Source organism: Portunus trituberculatus, chromosome 49, assembly GCF_017591435.1.
Source record: "Portunus trituberculatus isolate SZX2019 chromosome 49, ASM1759143v1, whole genome shotgun sequence".
NCBI lineage: Eukaryota > Metazoa > Arthropoda > Malacostraca > Decapoda > Portunidae > Portunus > Portunus trituberculatus.
Window position 1 is genome coordinate 5,145,360 of NC_059303.1, and position 14,995 is coordinate 5,160,354.

Consider the following 14,995-nt stretch of genomic DNA (forward strand, 5'->3'; position numbering starts at 1 on the left):
ACACACACACACACACACACACACACACACACACACAGAGACACAGAGAGAGAGAGAGAGAGAGAGAGAGAGAGAGAGAGAGAGAGAGAGAGAGAGAGAGAGAGAGAGAGAGAGACTTGCTTTACGTAGTGGCACTTAAAACACAAACTTTCACTAAAAAGAGAGATTAGGTTGCCATTAAAAAAATATTACGTAAGAGTGGAATAAAACTACAATCTCTCTCTCTCTCTCTCTCTCTCTCTCTCTCTCTCTCTCTCAACTGTTCTCCGGGGACGTATGAACCGCGGTCCACTAAACTAACGAACTCGACAAACAGGGAAATGAGTTTTGTTCCCACACACACACACACACACACACACACACACACACACACACACACACACACACACACACACACACACACACACACACACACCAGCAACAATAACAACTAACCACTATCGATAAACACAAGAGGTATAAATAGTCCATGTAATACTAGAGCCGTAGAATTAAAGTAGCAGAAACAATGCAGCCCAGCGGAGGAAAGACAACAATAGAGGCGGGTAAGAGACGGAACGAGAGACAGGCCAGCGCAAAGCCAGATAGAGAGGAGAGCCGTAATTTGGGGAGGAATGGAGAGCGTAAGAGCCAACGAAGCTCCGGGGAAATGAAATGCCTTTGACTTGGCCCGAACTAACGCAGACTGTTGATGATGACTGGGCTGACACAAGGGAGGGTGAGGATGAGGGAGGGCGAGTACAGTGAGAGTGAAGGGTGAGGGGAAAAATAATGAGGATGCGAAGGAATGTTAGGGATGAAGGTGAAAATGGAGGTTACGGCAAAGGGAAAAATGAGAGTGACGTTAGTAAGCGAAGGTGATGGGAGACAGTGACGACTAAAATTAATCTTGAGGGGTGCAGGTGAACGAAATCTATGAGGGAAATGGGTGAAGGGCTAGTGGGAATGGTAAGGATTAGCAGTGACAGTGAGGGGAAACTGTGAGGGTAAGGGGTCAGAGTGAGGGGAACTGTGAGGGTGAGGGATATACGTGAGTGATGACTGAGGGTAAAAGCAAAGAGTGGCAGGTGAGGATTAGGGGGTGAGGGGAAACTGTGAGGGGTGACGCTGAAGGATAGGTTGAGAGCAAGATGGAAGGGTGAGGGGTGTAGGTAAGTGGTGAGAGAGAGGGGTGAGGAGTGAGGGGAGAGGGTAAGGGAAGCCAGCGAAAAATGAGTGTGTCACCAAGCAGGGCGGCAGAATCCAGTTAGTTGAAATGCAAAGGAAAATGCTGAATAAGGTTGCAGGAGAAATGCTTGTAATATCGTCTTTCAGCGAGGAGCAAAAAAAAAAAATAAGACCGTGGTTACATTACGAGCAGAATATTAAGACGGGGTTGTGTATTTTGCAAGCTCGTGCATTTTTGTTCTAAGGTAATGTTGGTTATAACGTTTAAAAAGAGAGAAAAACAAAGGCAGAAGACTGGTGAAAAATGACCAACGTTTTATTAAAAATGATGAATATTATAAAAAGAAAAAAAAAATGATGTTACAAACAAAAGAGGAGCAAATTGACGTAAACTAAGAGACGAGTGTTAGTCTAAATAAAACAGAAAACAAAAGAACATGTAAAAATGTGAAAGGAAAGAATTTACGTGCATTCCAAATGAAGAGTGTAGATATTAAAGAAAAGAGAGAGAGAGAAAAAAAAAAAGAAAATCGAATAAAATACAATGTTACATTAACGCATATGACAAAAAAGAAAACAAAACTGAATAAATAAAAAGTGGTGGGTAGTATCAAAGAAAACGAATGCGTGTCGAAAACGTGAAACCACCAAGGACACTGTACAGTATATTGTGAAATGAAAACGTGATATTTAATAAGCAAATTCTCAAAAATGCAGTGTATAGTCACCAACGGTATAGAAAACTGCTTACTGTTACGTGATATAAGAGAGAGAGAGAGAGAGAGAGAGAGAGAGAGAGAGAGAGAGAGAGAGAGAGAGAGAGAGAGAGAGAGAGAGCGGTAAGTATGTTTAAGAAAAGCAGGAAAGCAAAGGAGAAAAAATAGAATCCTTTACTTCCCTGAGAAATGTGAGTGAGTGAGTGAGTGAGTGAGAGTGAATTGAGTGAGAAAAGTGCAGTGTCAAATAACATGTCTGAGAATCGAGCGAAAAGAAGCAGCAGATAAAAATTTTCCTTATTGGCAGCTTGTTATTCTGTCAAGCGACTCAACTTTTGCGTCCGTTTGTATATTTTCACCCCGCGGCGTAGCGACTGAAAACTAGTGTCTGTTTTTATCATAATTATTTACACACTTCACACACTTCACACACACACACACACACACACACACACACACACACACACACATACAGTTGAAAGTTAGACATCACCACAGCAATAACTTTTGAAATAGCTATGAAATGTGTGTGTGTGTGTGTGTGTGTGTGTGTGTGTGTGTGTGTGTGTGTGTGTGTGTGTGTGTTAAGGGAAACACGAACATTTATGCAGGGAAACGGAGCAGAATTAAAGGAAAATTACCAAACAACAAAGGAATGTAAGGAATTAAAGGAGAGAAGATAAATCTCACAAGAAGAAGAAGGAGAAGAAGAAGAAGAAGAAGAAGAAGAAGAAGAAGAAGAAGAAGAAGAAGAAGAAGAAGAAGAAGAAGAAGAAGAAGAAACGAAAAGGGGAAAAATTAAATTACCCGCATGCAGTGTTTTCTCTCTCTCTCTCTCTCTCTCTCTCTGGTGGAATATTCCGTAGCGCGGTGAGAGACAGGCAGACAAGTGTGTAGTGGACTGTTGAGTGGAGCAGGTGTTATGTGAAGATGAGCCACGTTGCCTACATGATATACGAGAGGTGAGCAAAAAGCAGGAACTAAGTGATAACTGGGTGAAGTAATCGTCTCTCTCTCTCTCTCTCTCTCTCTCTCTCTCTCTCTCTCTCTCTCTCTCTCGTTTTTCTTAGGCTAACTCTCCTCCCTTGCTTCATTTTCTGCTTTTTTTTTTTTGTTTGTTTTTACTAACGTCTCAGATTTTTTCCTCGTTTTCTTTCTTTTCCTTTTGTCCTTTTTTGTTTCTCTTATTTGCTTGCATTATATAATATAGTTTTATTCTCTCTCTCTCTCTCTCTCTCTCTCTCTCTCTCTCTCTCTCTCTCTCTCTCTCTCTCTCAAATCCCACACTCGGCACATAACTCACTAAAAGCTGTCTACCCTCCGCTATTCCTCCTCCTCCTCCATCTCTTCTTCGTTTTCCTCCTCCATCCACTCTCTCCTTCTCCAGCCGTGACTAAAGCTTCCTATCTCCCTCAATACCTCCTTGCTTTATCCCTCCTCCAATTCTCCCTCACATCCATCCTTCCTTCCTTCATCCTTCCCTTTCCTTCTACGATGGCTGAAACTCTTCCTTGCTTTAAAATTTTCTTCCTTCCCTTTCTTCTTTGTTATCTTTCACGCTTTAGGTTTCTTCCATTCTTCCTGTTCTCATTCTCTCTTCAGTTCCTTCGCTTTGTTCGTCACGGTGCGCCAGAAATTCCCCAAGAACATCGTGTATGGCTGCCGTGAACCGTAACAAAGGGGCGAGTTCAAGGAAAAAAGACGAAAAAAGAAAAGGATCAAGTAAAGTCTAGATTCTGGTGCCGCAGGATAGCAACCCCCTACTTTTCTGGCCATTTCTGTCGCGTTACAGATCGTCCTTCTCCATCCATCACCCCTAAAGTCATAAAGCAGAGGAGTAAAAGCTTTGAACTGTCCCCTCCACCTATATTATGGACTGCTCCCAGACGCATTAAGGATTTCTGGAGTAGATGGCCTGGTAAGGAACGGCCGGCTGGAAATGTCGGATATATAAATTACCTTCCTTTCCTCCCGGTTTCGTGATATCCGCATAATGTTCATCCGCACGATAAAGCCGGTAATTCTTTCTTACTCTCTTTTTTTTTCTTCTTCTTACTTCTATCTTTAGGGTTTTCGTGGAGGTATGTTAAGATGGGCGTGAGTGAGTGCCGCGGAACTAACAACGAAGTCTTGACGTCATCACGACGTGCTGACGTCACGAGATACGCCCCTCGCTCACCACAATTGGCGCCATACACACACACACACACACACACACGCACACGCACACACACACATATGAGCCGAGCCACCTAATCGCTCAAGGTTAAACTCGTCTTCGTAATAACTCGAGTGGTCGCTAACAATTACTACGATAGCTTTCACCATTATCGTAAACTATTCTCTGTACCGATAACACACGCGCAGGTCGGTGGGCGAGTGGGAGAGATAATGCTGGCTAGTTTCTGCTATTTCTGCTGCCTTTGATGCTCCTTGCCCTTGTTACAGTTGATTGCTCTCCGTGATGCATCATTGTATGTGTTCCTCGCTGTTTTCCTTTTCGCCTCTTGAATTTACGATTTAATCCGCGTCAGCTTGCTAAATTGACCTGGCTTGCTATATGTATACCTGCCCCTCTGTTTGTCTGCGTGATATAAATGTTTGCATGACTGTACCTTGTTTGCGGCAAGTGACATTAATGGATAGTCCCTTTGTATTCCCTTAGGAGGAGGAGGACGACGAGGAGGAGGAAGAGGAGGAGGGTAAGTATTATATGTAAAGGGAAGATGAAAACGTGTAGGTGGAAAAGGAGGTTGAGAACAAGAATGCGGAGGCGTATGGAGAAGGAAGAGGAGGAGGCCTAGAAAGAGAAGAGGTAATGGCTCTAAAGGTATGGAGTGAAAAAAAAAAGAGGATGAGTAGATTGAAAATTGACACACATAATTACTGAAGAAGTCAAGGAGTTTGTGGAATGAAGGAAGAAGAGGAGTAAGAGGAGAAGTTCATCCGAGGAGTGGTAAGAAGAGAAGGTATATAGAAGAGGTAAAAATATGAAGACTCAACTTGAGCCCAAAATAAATATCTCAGAGGAAAATCAACAATGCAAGTCAGAAGAGGAGGAGAAAGAAGAAGAGGAGGAGGAGGATGTTGTTATTATAAGAAGCAGAGATGCCAGCAGGTCTCGGTATGGGAGGGAGGGAAGGAGGGAAGGCGGCAGCATTAGTGAATCTGGCTGTCACCTGTTCGTGTTGCTGTTGTGGCTGGTGGCTTAGTAGTGGTAGTGGTGGTGGTGGTGGTGGTGGTGGTAATACAGAGTTCGTATTATTCATCAGATTTAATAAACCTCATGCAGAGAGAGAGAGAGAGAGAGAGAGAGAGAGAGAGAGAGAGAGAGAGAGAGAGAGAGGCTGCGTGTAGTGTTAAAGAATTATATCATGCCAAGAACAATATGTTTGTATTGCTCTTTCTTCAGGATGAACGACTCATCCATATGTAAACAAAAGATACTGGCATAGACATTCTCCTTGCTGTGTTCTGCACGTGCAGTGGCAAAGTGTATGCGTGCCTGCTTGGTGTTGCTATCAGTGATGTTTGATGCATTCTCTCCTGCCCTGAGGGAACGAAGTGCTCAGCGTTACACAGGTCGTGCAGGCACTGCCCTCCCCTCGGCCTCGGTCTTGTGTAAACAGTTAAGCGCCACTTCAACACATTCACGGCCAGATTTATCGCCGTTGAAATGAGCTAACTGTTACTCGAGGGAATTTTCAATAAGGTTTCGTTTGTGTTCAAGGAAAGAGCGGTTACTGAGGCCTAATGCTCGCAGAGTTAAGAGTTCGGTCACATTAATGTCCCTTCAGGTATGAAAATGCCATGAAAAATTCAAGAATTTCATATTTACTTTTGGCGTCAATTGGGGTCAAGTTACTCTTCTAAATAAATATCTACATATTTCTTGTGTCAAAGTGTGCCATGACTTTGTTCTTTCGAGCCACGACTTGAACTTAGGTAGTCTTGCATGATGGTTTGCCTGCCACTTACTTTGTCGGGACAGTGAATGCCATCAGTACACGCAGGACTGAACAGAAAACAATACGTGCTTACCTTGAAGAGAGCAAGTTTGGCGTCCGTCTCCTCTTTTGATAGCGATGTCCTGGAACCCCGGCTGGAGGCGTTAGAGACGTCACTTCTGGCGTCGATGTCCCCTCCCCCGCCGGCGAGCCCAGCGTCCTCCCCGAAGACCTCCTCGTCAGCGGCGCCGCCCGTCACCTCGCCATCCACGCTGTCCACCACGATGCTGAAGGAACCCCCACACAATATTTCAGTCGATCTCGACCGAACAGGCCCTCGGGCCACTAACGCCGCTGCCATGTTAATCGTGGCGGCAAGTTTGGGAACCGAACGTGTAGAAAGAGCGGTGCGGGGTCACCAAGAGTGGTGACACGCACCGAGTTAGGGGACGCTCGTCGGAAACACGAACGCCGGGCTGGGGTGAGTGACGAGCCACTCACCACCTGGGAACTACTGGGGGATTGACGGGAGTTCAACAAATCCTTCAGTAACTTTGACTGGTGGGTGTGTCAGCGTTCCTGAACTCTCGTGATGAGTGAAAGTCTCCACGGTTCTTCCAGGACACCCAAAAACACCTTGTCCATCAAACAGGCCGTGCTGCTTCTCCTGCTGGTGGTGGATGCTGAGACGCGGCTGCTGCAGTAGTGACGCCTGGGCAGTGTGCAGCCTGTCTGGGGAGGAGTGACAGTAACAACACGTGTCACGGCTGAGACTTTCAGTTCCTCTCTTATTCAAGAAGCTCGACAGATGTTTAGCGGAGAGACTTTACTAAGGAGTTGCAAGGCTGTATGTGTGGCTGTGGCGTGCGTCGCCGAGTGAGCGCGGCTTGGCTGGCTGGTGGGAAGACACACAAACGCGACGAGAACTTGAGCGAGACTAACCTCCTGGCGCGAGCAGCAGCGACCGTCATTTGTTGGTTTACCTCGCGTCACTGTTACCAACTCTCAAAAAATGTTCTCGTGTGAAACATTGGTAAATTGTGTAATTATTATAGAAATACATTTAATATTAATGTAAAGTTTAAAGTTAAAAAGTATTAATCACACAAGGAAATAACGAATCGTGGCAATCGGTTCCTCCGCGAGGCGTAAGGGAGGGGTGCGTGTGGCGGGATTATGGCAACGATGCGAAGTTCAGGCCGGCGCTGATGGGGACTAAGTGCGCACGTCACTGTTGTGCTGCGCAGCCTTAGGACAGGACGTGTGGGCGGTTATCTTCACGTGCTGTGCAACCCATACGAGGCACAGGCCACCCTCTCATCAGTGCCGCCTCCTGACCCCCGCCTCCCTGGCCTACTGCAGGAGGCGAGGGGCGGTCTGGGCGGTGGTGGGGCTGCAGGATCGATTTTACTGCGCGAAGGACACACACACTTCGTGATTAAGGAAAGAAAATCGATACAAATAAATGAAGACGATGGAGATTAAGAGGAATGCAAATAGTTATAGCAAAGTAATAATAATAACATTGATAACAATATGATAATAATAATAATAATAATAATGATCGTAGTAATACTAATTACAGCAACAAGGACAACAGCAACAAACACAACAACAACAACAACATCAACAACAGCAGCAGCAGCAACAAATGCAATATTAGCAGTATATTCTAATAATGATGATGAGACCAACAACAATTGTAATGATGATGATGATCATATAATAATAATAGAAATAATAACAGAAATAATGATAATAGTAATAATAATAATAATAATAATAATAATAATAATAATTATTATTATTACTATTATTGCTAATATTATAACGCTAATAATAATGATAATGATTTCATTATTATTATTATTATTATTATTATTATTATTATTATTATTATTATTATTATTATTACCATTTGGACTACTACTACTACTACTACTACTACTACTACTACTACTACTACTACTACTACTACTACTACTACTACTACAACTATCAATGCTGCTGCTGCTGCTGCTATTATCACCACCACTGTCACTACCTTTTAATGAATAAAAAAAAAAAAAAAAAATCCCTTTCCATAGAGCGCGTCTCTGTGATTGACGTAAATAGTTCAACACAATCAGTGGCGCTTTAACATCTCCGCTGGTGTGGCTGTGGAGTGTTTGATGTCATGGCGATGCTCTCACATGACGAAGTAATGGCCCGTATTCCGAAACATAGCTGGCCACGCCTCGACTACTTTCAAAAGGTTGTAATTGACGCTACACTAGTTTTCAAGAGTGTTTTTACGGTCCTAGAAGCAGATTAGCATTAACATTTGAAAAAACCCGAGTAATATCATTATCTCAGCGGCCTTTGAAAATAGTCGTGGTGAGAGAATAAAGTACTTCTGAATGGAGGATAATAGCCCATCAATTTATTCACGTGGAAACAAAAGGGGAAGGAGAGAGGTGAGGGAGGCCTGGGGAGGAATCACTACTTTAACTCACTTTAATGGATGTGAGACTGATCTATATTGGCGTTGATCTATATTACCAGTGGCTCAGTGTGTCAGGTGCAGGGCGGGTCAGAGGCTGCTATGGGTCAAAGGTGCCATCTGGTTCGTCTTGATAAGGATAATAGGCACTTTGATTATTTTATTCAGGTTTTGATAATGGTTTGCAGTACTGAGTTGTAGTGGTGGTGGTGATGGCGGCGATGGTTGTAGTTGTGGTGGTTGTAGTAGTAGTAGTAGTAGTAGTAGTAGTAGTAGTAGTAGTAGTAGTAGTAGTAGAAGTAGTAAGCAGCAGCAATAGCAGATTATAACAAAAACCATATGTGCAAATGTTACATAAAATATAGTTTAGTTTTTTTTTTAATTATAAGCGCACTCACACACACACACACACACACACACACACACACACACACACACACACACACACACACACACACACACACACACACACACACACACACACACACACACACACACACACACACACACACACACACACACACACACACACACACACACACACACACACACACACACACACACACACACACACAACTAATCCTATAATTTAGCTCCCTTTTCAATAGCAGTTCCCATAAATAGATTTAATCCCGTAAACATTCAGCAGTCCTGAACTCCTGAAGGCGGAGGGAGTTACGTCCGAGGCACCTGCTGGCTTTACCATAACTCTTAACGAACGAATTAACTTTTCTTGACGTAAACCTTGAACCAACGAAAATTGCCTCTAAGAACATTCATCATCCTCTGAGACACATGTAGAGGAAAACTTAGAGATTGACGAAAACGGAGGAGGAGCAAGAAGGAAGGAAAAACTAGAGGTGATGATGATAGCGCTGGACGAGAAGCCATGGGAAAAACAAGAAAAGAAAAAGATATAAGGAAAATGGAACACGGAAAAAAGAAGAGGAGGAGGAGGAGGAGGAGGAGGAGGAGGCAGGGTGGTAAAAGGAAAAGGTTCTGTTGAGACCTGCCTGACTGATGAATGGCCGAATATTGCTCTTAAGGTTACTCTTGGAGGAGGAGGAACCGAGAGGGTGAAGGTACTGGTCTGATGGCATTGAGGATTGAGAGAAAAAAAAGAGAAAAAAGAAAGAGAGGCGTGGAGTGAAGGTGAAGGTAGGAAGCAAAAGTTAAATTCAATATAAATGCAAGTTATTATTATTTTTTTCTTATTGTGTCGAAGTGAGACTTACGGGCACACTTTTCTATTTCTTCTTTCACACTCTGTTACACAACGTCGCTTCCTCGTGTTGTTTATGAGGTTAATCTTTGAGTGTCGGGAAGTTTAGGTTCTGAAGATTATCGTTTGTTACGGAGGAGTTTTTGTTGTTGTTGATGGTGATAATAGAAGTAGTAGTAGTAGTAGTAGTAGTAGTAGTAGTAGTAGTAGTAGTAGTAGTAGTATGCAAACCAAGAGCAGTATAGTAGTAACAACAGCTGCCTTAGTACTACGTCTTTCCTTCCCCTCATTACTCGTGCGCTGTTGTTATGTATTCTCGTTTGGGGAATTCAAGGACACCATTGTTACTTTCTCTATTCAATTTGGTGGAATCGTCCCCCTGATCTGGTGATATTGTTCCCTCTCCCTCTCCTTCCCTTTTTCTTTGCTTATGTGAAGCCTCGGTTTCAATCCAAAGGGAGTGGCTGTCTTCTTCCCCCGGATCGCGGCTTTTGTATTGGGACGAGGAGAGGGGAAAAAAAAAAAAGAGGCAATATCATGTTTGTTGAGATAACTTCCAATCGAGTGGATGTCACTGTGCTACATTATTGAGGCGCTTGGTTATAAGGTCCCGTCTTTGTGTGAGGGACTGGCGTGGGTGTGGTAACTGTGTTTCCTCAGAGGCTCATTAACAACTAGGATCGCCCCCCTGCAATGATAATTACTTCAGTGCTCCTTCAAGCCATCACGTGCCAGCTACCTGCATTCGAAATTGATTAAAGCCTGAGTAAGGAATTTCCTACTAGCAATTAACAGGAGTGCTAATAATCATAATTGGAAGATGATGATATTGTTTTTCACGTGTCACATACTGTCATACAAGAAAAAAAGACATACATACAGCTGTAATGCATCATGGTAATATTAAATTCTGTAAAGGGGAATCGGTGAGCTACTTCAGAAGCCGGAGATGCAGGTAAAGAAATTAGGTCTAATCCTTGTGTCCCTTCTTATCCATAAGAGAAAAAAATCAAGCCACTTAGATAGAAAAAGACTGAGAGAGAGAGAGAGAGAGAGAGAGAGAGAGAGAGAGAGAGAGAGAGAGAGAGAGAGAGAGCAAACAAAAATCAGGAAAGCGACGAAAACAAGGACAAATCAAGAATGAAAAAATGCTTAAAAGAGAAAAATAAACCAAAAACATACCGAGTGAAAAGGAAAGAAGAAAACGGAGGGAAATTAGAGAGAGAGAGAGAGAGAGAGAGAGAGAGAGAGAGAGAGAGAGAGAGAGAGAGAGAGGAAGGACCTGAAAGAGAGACACAAGCAGTAATGAGCAGTGTGTGTGTGTGTGTGTGTGTGTGTGTGTGTGTGTGTGTGTGTGTGTGGAAGTGTGATAGCGTGATGGATGAAGTGAAGGCAACCCACAGTGATGGATGAAGCTCACCACTGCCTGTCCACCTGATTGTCTCTTCCACAAACATGTTTTGCCCCCCTAATGTGTGTGTGTGTGTGTGTGTGTGTGTGTGTGTGTGTGTGTGTGTGTGTGTGTGTGTGTGTGTGTGTGTGTGTGTGTGTGTGTGTGTGTGTGTGTGTGTGTGTGTGGAGTTCACTTAACAATGCAGCACTGTTTGTTGAATTAATGGTGATGATTATGCTTGAACTGAACATTTCACCATATTGTTATGATTATGATTATTGTTGGTGCTGTTCTTATTGTTTTATTTGCTATTTTCATTGTTGTTGGTGTTGTTGTTGCTGTTGTTGTTATTGTCCAGCACTTAAGGTGATAGTACAAGACGAATGAGAGAGAGAGAGAGAGAGAGAGAGAGAGAGAGAGAGAGAGAGAGAGAGAGAGAGAGAGAGAGAGAGAAACTCACTGATAACGCGCTGACACACACACACACACACACACACACACACACACACACGGACCGGTAGCTCAGACACGGACCGGTAGCTCAGTGGTTAGAGCGCTGGCTTCACAAGCCAGATGACCGGGGTTCGATTCCCCGGCCGGGTGGAGATATTTGGGTGTGTCTCCTTTCACGTGTAGCCCCTGTTCACCTAGCAGTAAGTAGGTACGGGATGTAAATCGAGGAGTTGTGACCTTGTTGTCCCGGTGTGTGGTGTGTGCCTGGTCTCAGGCCTATCCCAAGATCGGAAATAATGAGCTCTGAGCTCGTTCCGTAGGGTAACGTCTGGCTGTCTCGTCAGAGACTGCAGCAGATCAAACAGTGAACAGTGAACACACACACACACACACACACACACACGGAAACAGACAAATGACGAAACTGACAAGAAACTGACAAGGAATATTGGTAAGTGGAACATGTAGAGATAACTTAGTCGATATTGGCTTCCTTTGTATTCCTTCACCTACATGATTAGCGATAACACAGCGAATCAAGGGCGGGAACAAAACACGGAGAGAAAAAAATAAAACCACAGGAGGTACTTATAATCACTAGATAGTCCAAAGATTCTGTAGTGTACTTTAAGATAACCACTCCTCTTTTCTTTTCCTGTTCACTCCTCTCACTGCCACGTCTGCCCGAGAGGCTCTAAAGATAAAGAAAAGAGGCTTCGAGACCTGCCTGGCGTGGTTTGAGGGTTGATCAAACGTGTGGAAAAGCTACAGAGTGCGCAAGGGGGCTTTAAACACAGTAATAGGAACATCTTATTGGCTGCGTATATTGCGGGTTTTAGCGGGAAAGGAACGTGCTGTGGCATTACAATGTTGTTATGGAGTGCAGGAGTTGCTTTGTTTGCGGGTGATGAGGAAAATAAAAATAGTTATGGTTTTATTTTGAAAGTGTGCACCTTCGTAATTTCATTGGCACAAGTTTCTCGCTGTAATTTCCCAAGAGAGAGAGAGAGAGAGAGAGAGAGAGAGAGAGAGAGAGAGAGAGAGAGAGAGAGAGATGTGGTGACGTAAGCTGGAACAAGGTAACGAGCTAGTTAACACCCATAAGCTCTTGACCAATACTGAGACGAGAGAGAGACAGATAGTTAGGAGAGGAGGAGAAGGGGGAGATAATTGTTACCACATCTAATTTTCTACCCAAGTGACGCGGTTCCTAACTTTAGTCTTGCCGGCTAGTCGTGTCTCATATGGTAACACTGGGAAGTACTGCGCAGGGCTTCAGTGATTGGCGTGCCTTGACAGTGTGATGGGGAGAGAGTGGTGGCGGAGATTGAGGGAATAATGGTAATAACAATAACATGTGTTGCGTCAAGCGGAGGAAATGGAAGATAAGATAATGTCGGTATGAAGCGGAGGAGTGTCTCAGGGTAGGTTTTTTTTTTTTTATCTCCTATTTGTCTCCTTCCCTTCTGTTTCTCCTCCTCCTCCTTGGCGTACGTGACACATGGCTGCCTTGGTGTTGCGTGTTGTCATATGGTCTATAATGCCTGTCTAGCACGAATGATATATGTAGCATGAATGTGTTATATAATTGTGATGTGTATGAAGTATATTAAGTAGGTGTCATTTTTTTCTGCATCAACTGCTACGGATATTACGTTGACTGATTGTTATGACTTGTTCCGCTCCCCTTATCAGTGGTGTGAAGATGGTGAAGTGGTTGTTATTACTTGTTCACCTCCTTATCAGTGGTTTGAAGATGGAGAAATAGGTGTTATTACTTGTTCACCTCCTTATCAGTGGTGTGAAGATGGTGAAATGGTTGTTATTACTTGTTCACCTCCTTATCAGTGGTGTGAAGATGGTGAAGTGGTTGTTATTACTTGCTCACCTCCTTATCAGTGGTGTGTGATATATCGTGTTTAGTTCCCCTCGTCAGTGGTGTACAGAGAGAGGAATGGTTGTTACTATTTGTTCACCTTATCATTGGTGTAAAGATGGAGATGTGATAGCCTTGCAGTTAGTACATTTATAGTCAGGCCTTCAAATCATCGGGAATACATATACTGGACTATAACCGGTTTTTATATTCTAACTTTACAACTTAGTGGTTTACTGGTCGAGCATTACAAAGTTATAGTCTAACAATAAGTAAAAATGTAGTCCAGACCAACATAGCGGCTTTGCTACGGTGCCTGATCCTCTTTGGGTTATTGATGACGAAATAGTTGTGGTTATCAAAGACCGGATTTTGAATATATGATAAAGTGTAACACGGGAGTTACACTTAACGAATACCATTGTAGGAAAAATGTGTATCAGTATGTTTTCCTTTATATATTATTTATTTTCACTGATTTCTTTTAATTTGAAAAGCACTGTCTATTTCCGTCCACATCTGGAGAAATAAACTGATACTATATTAGATGTGCTAGATTTTTTTTTTTTTACCTAAGAGGGGAAAACTGGCCAAGAGCAACAGAAACAATAAGAAAAAAAAGGCTGGCTTAGTTGCCAGTCCCCTTGCAGGTCCGAGAGAGCCAGCAAAAAATGTCTTGAAACTTCTCTCTTAAATGAGTTCAGGTCATTGACATGTAGTTATTCATGTTATCAGCAAAGAAATAATGATAGGGAGTTATTTTATTCCTGCCATGCTATTCATGTCCTTATTTGTGTTATTTTCGTGCAGATCTCTACGGCGATTAGGTGGTGCTAAAAGTCGCTCTGCCGGGAGAGTGTCAGTGCCACCCGGTTCAGGAGGCCAAAAGGCAACACAAAGGCAACACAAAGGCAGCACAAGAGGTGAGTGCCCGGGGTTGTAAAAACTAATGCTTTAGTGTTCACCCAGCGTGGAATTACTCACAGTCCTTAATATTTCAAACTGTGTGGACGTTCATCTGTTACTTTGTATTTTAAAGGTGAGTGATGGCTTGTCCTGACATGTATGTGCTACTGTGATGTACTGTGTCGCTTCCTGGTAGTTATTCTTCATCGTCACAATTCATGCTTTTTTTTTTTTTTATAGAGATGAATATTACGTTTTCTCTGTTGATTTACGCTGGTGTCGACGGTTGATGTACGTACGTGTGTGAATTTGCATCATTATCTACTCAATTAATGACTGTATGCGCTGATAGGTGTGAAACGTTTCGTTTTTGGTAAATGGAATACTGGAAAACTACAATTGCCGGTCGTGTGTGTGTGTGTGTGTGTGTGTGTGTGTGTGTGAGAGAGAGAGAGAGAGAGAGAGAGAGAGAGAGAGAGAGAGAGAGAGACTCTTTCCCGCTCGTAGTCAATAGTCATGTGTATTCGAATGTTCCGTGTGTGTGTGAGCTGCCTAGCGTTAGTAGTATTTCGTGAGAATAGCCAAGCCACCCCAGCCTCGCACAGTCCAGCCCACCCCAGCCCAACCCAGCCCATCACAGCCCAACACAGCCAAACACCACATAGCCAGCCATCCCCGTGCTTGAGAGAGAGAGAGAGAGAGAGAGAGAGAGAGAGAGAGAGAGATGCCTGCGGAACCTTGCTGTGTTTTGTTTTAGTTTATGTGTTTGAACGCGTTGGGACCTCCATTTGAAGTGTAATGCGGTGTGATGCAGCTTTCCTACCGCGTACCCT

At 43.4% G+C, this 14,995-nt stretch overlaps 1 protein-coding gene across 1 annotated transcript in view; it reads right to left on the minus strand.

The window, feature by feature from the left end:
• LOC123499139 overlaps window positions 1-6,782 on the minus strand; it is a 66,375-nt gene extending 59,593 nt beyond the window's left edge. The window contains exon 1 of the mRNA XM_045246797.1: window positions 5,925-6,782. Coding sequence (XP_045102732.1) covers window positions 5,925-6,191 — 267 coding nt within the window. The 5' untranslated portion in view covers window positions 6,192-6,782. The remainder of the gene's footprint in view (window positions 1-5,924) is intronic.
• Window positions 6,783-14,995: the final 8,213 nt, after the last annotated feature.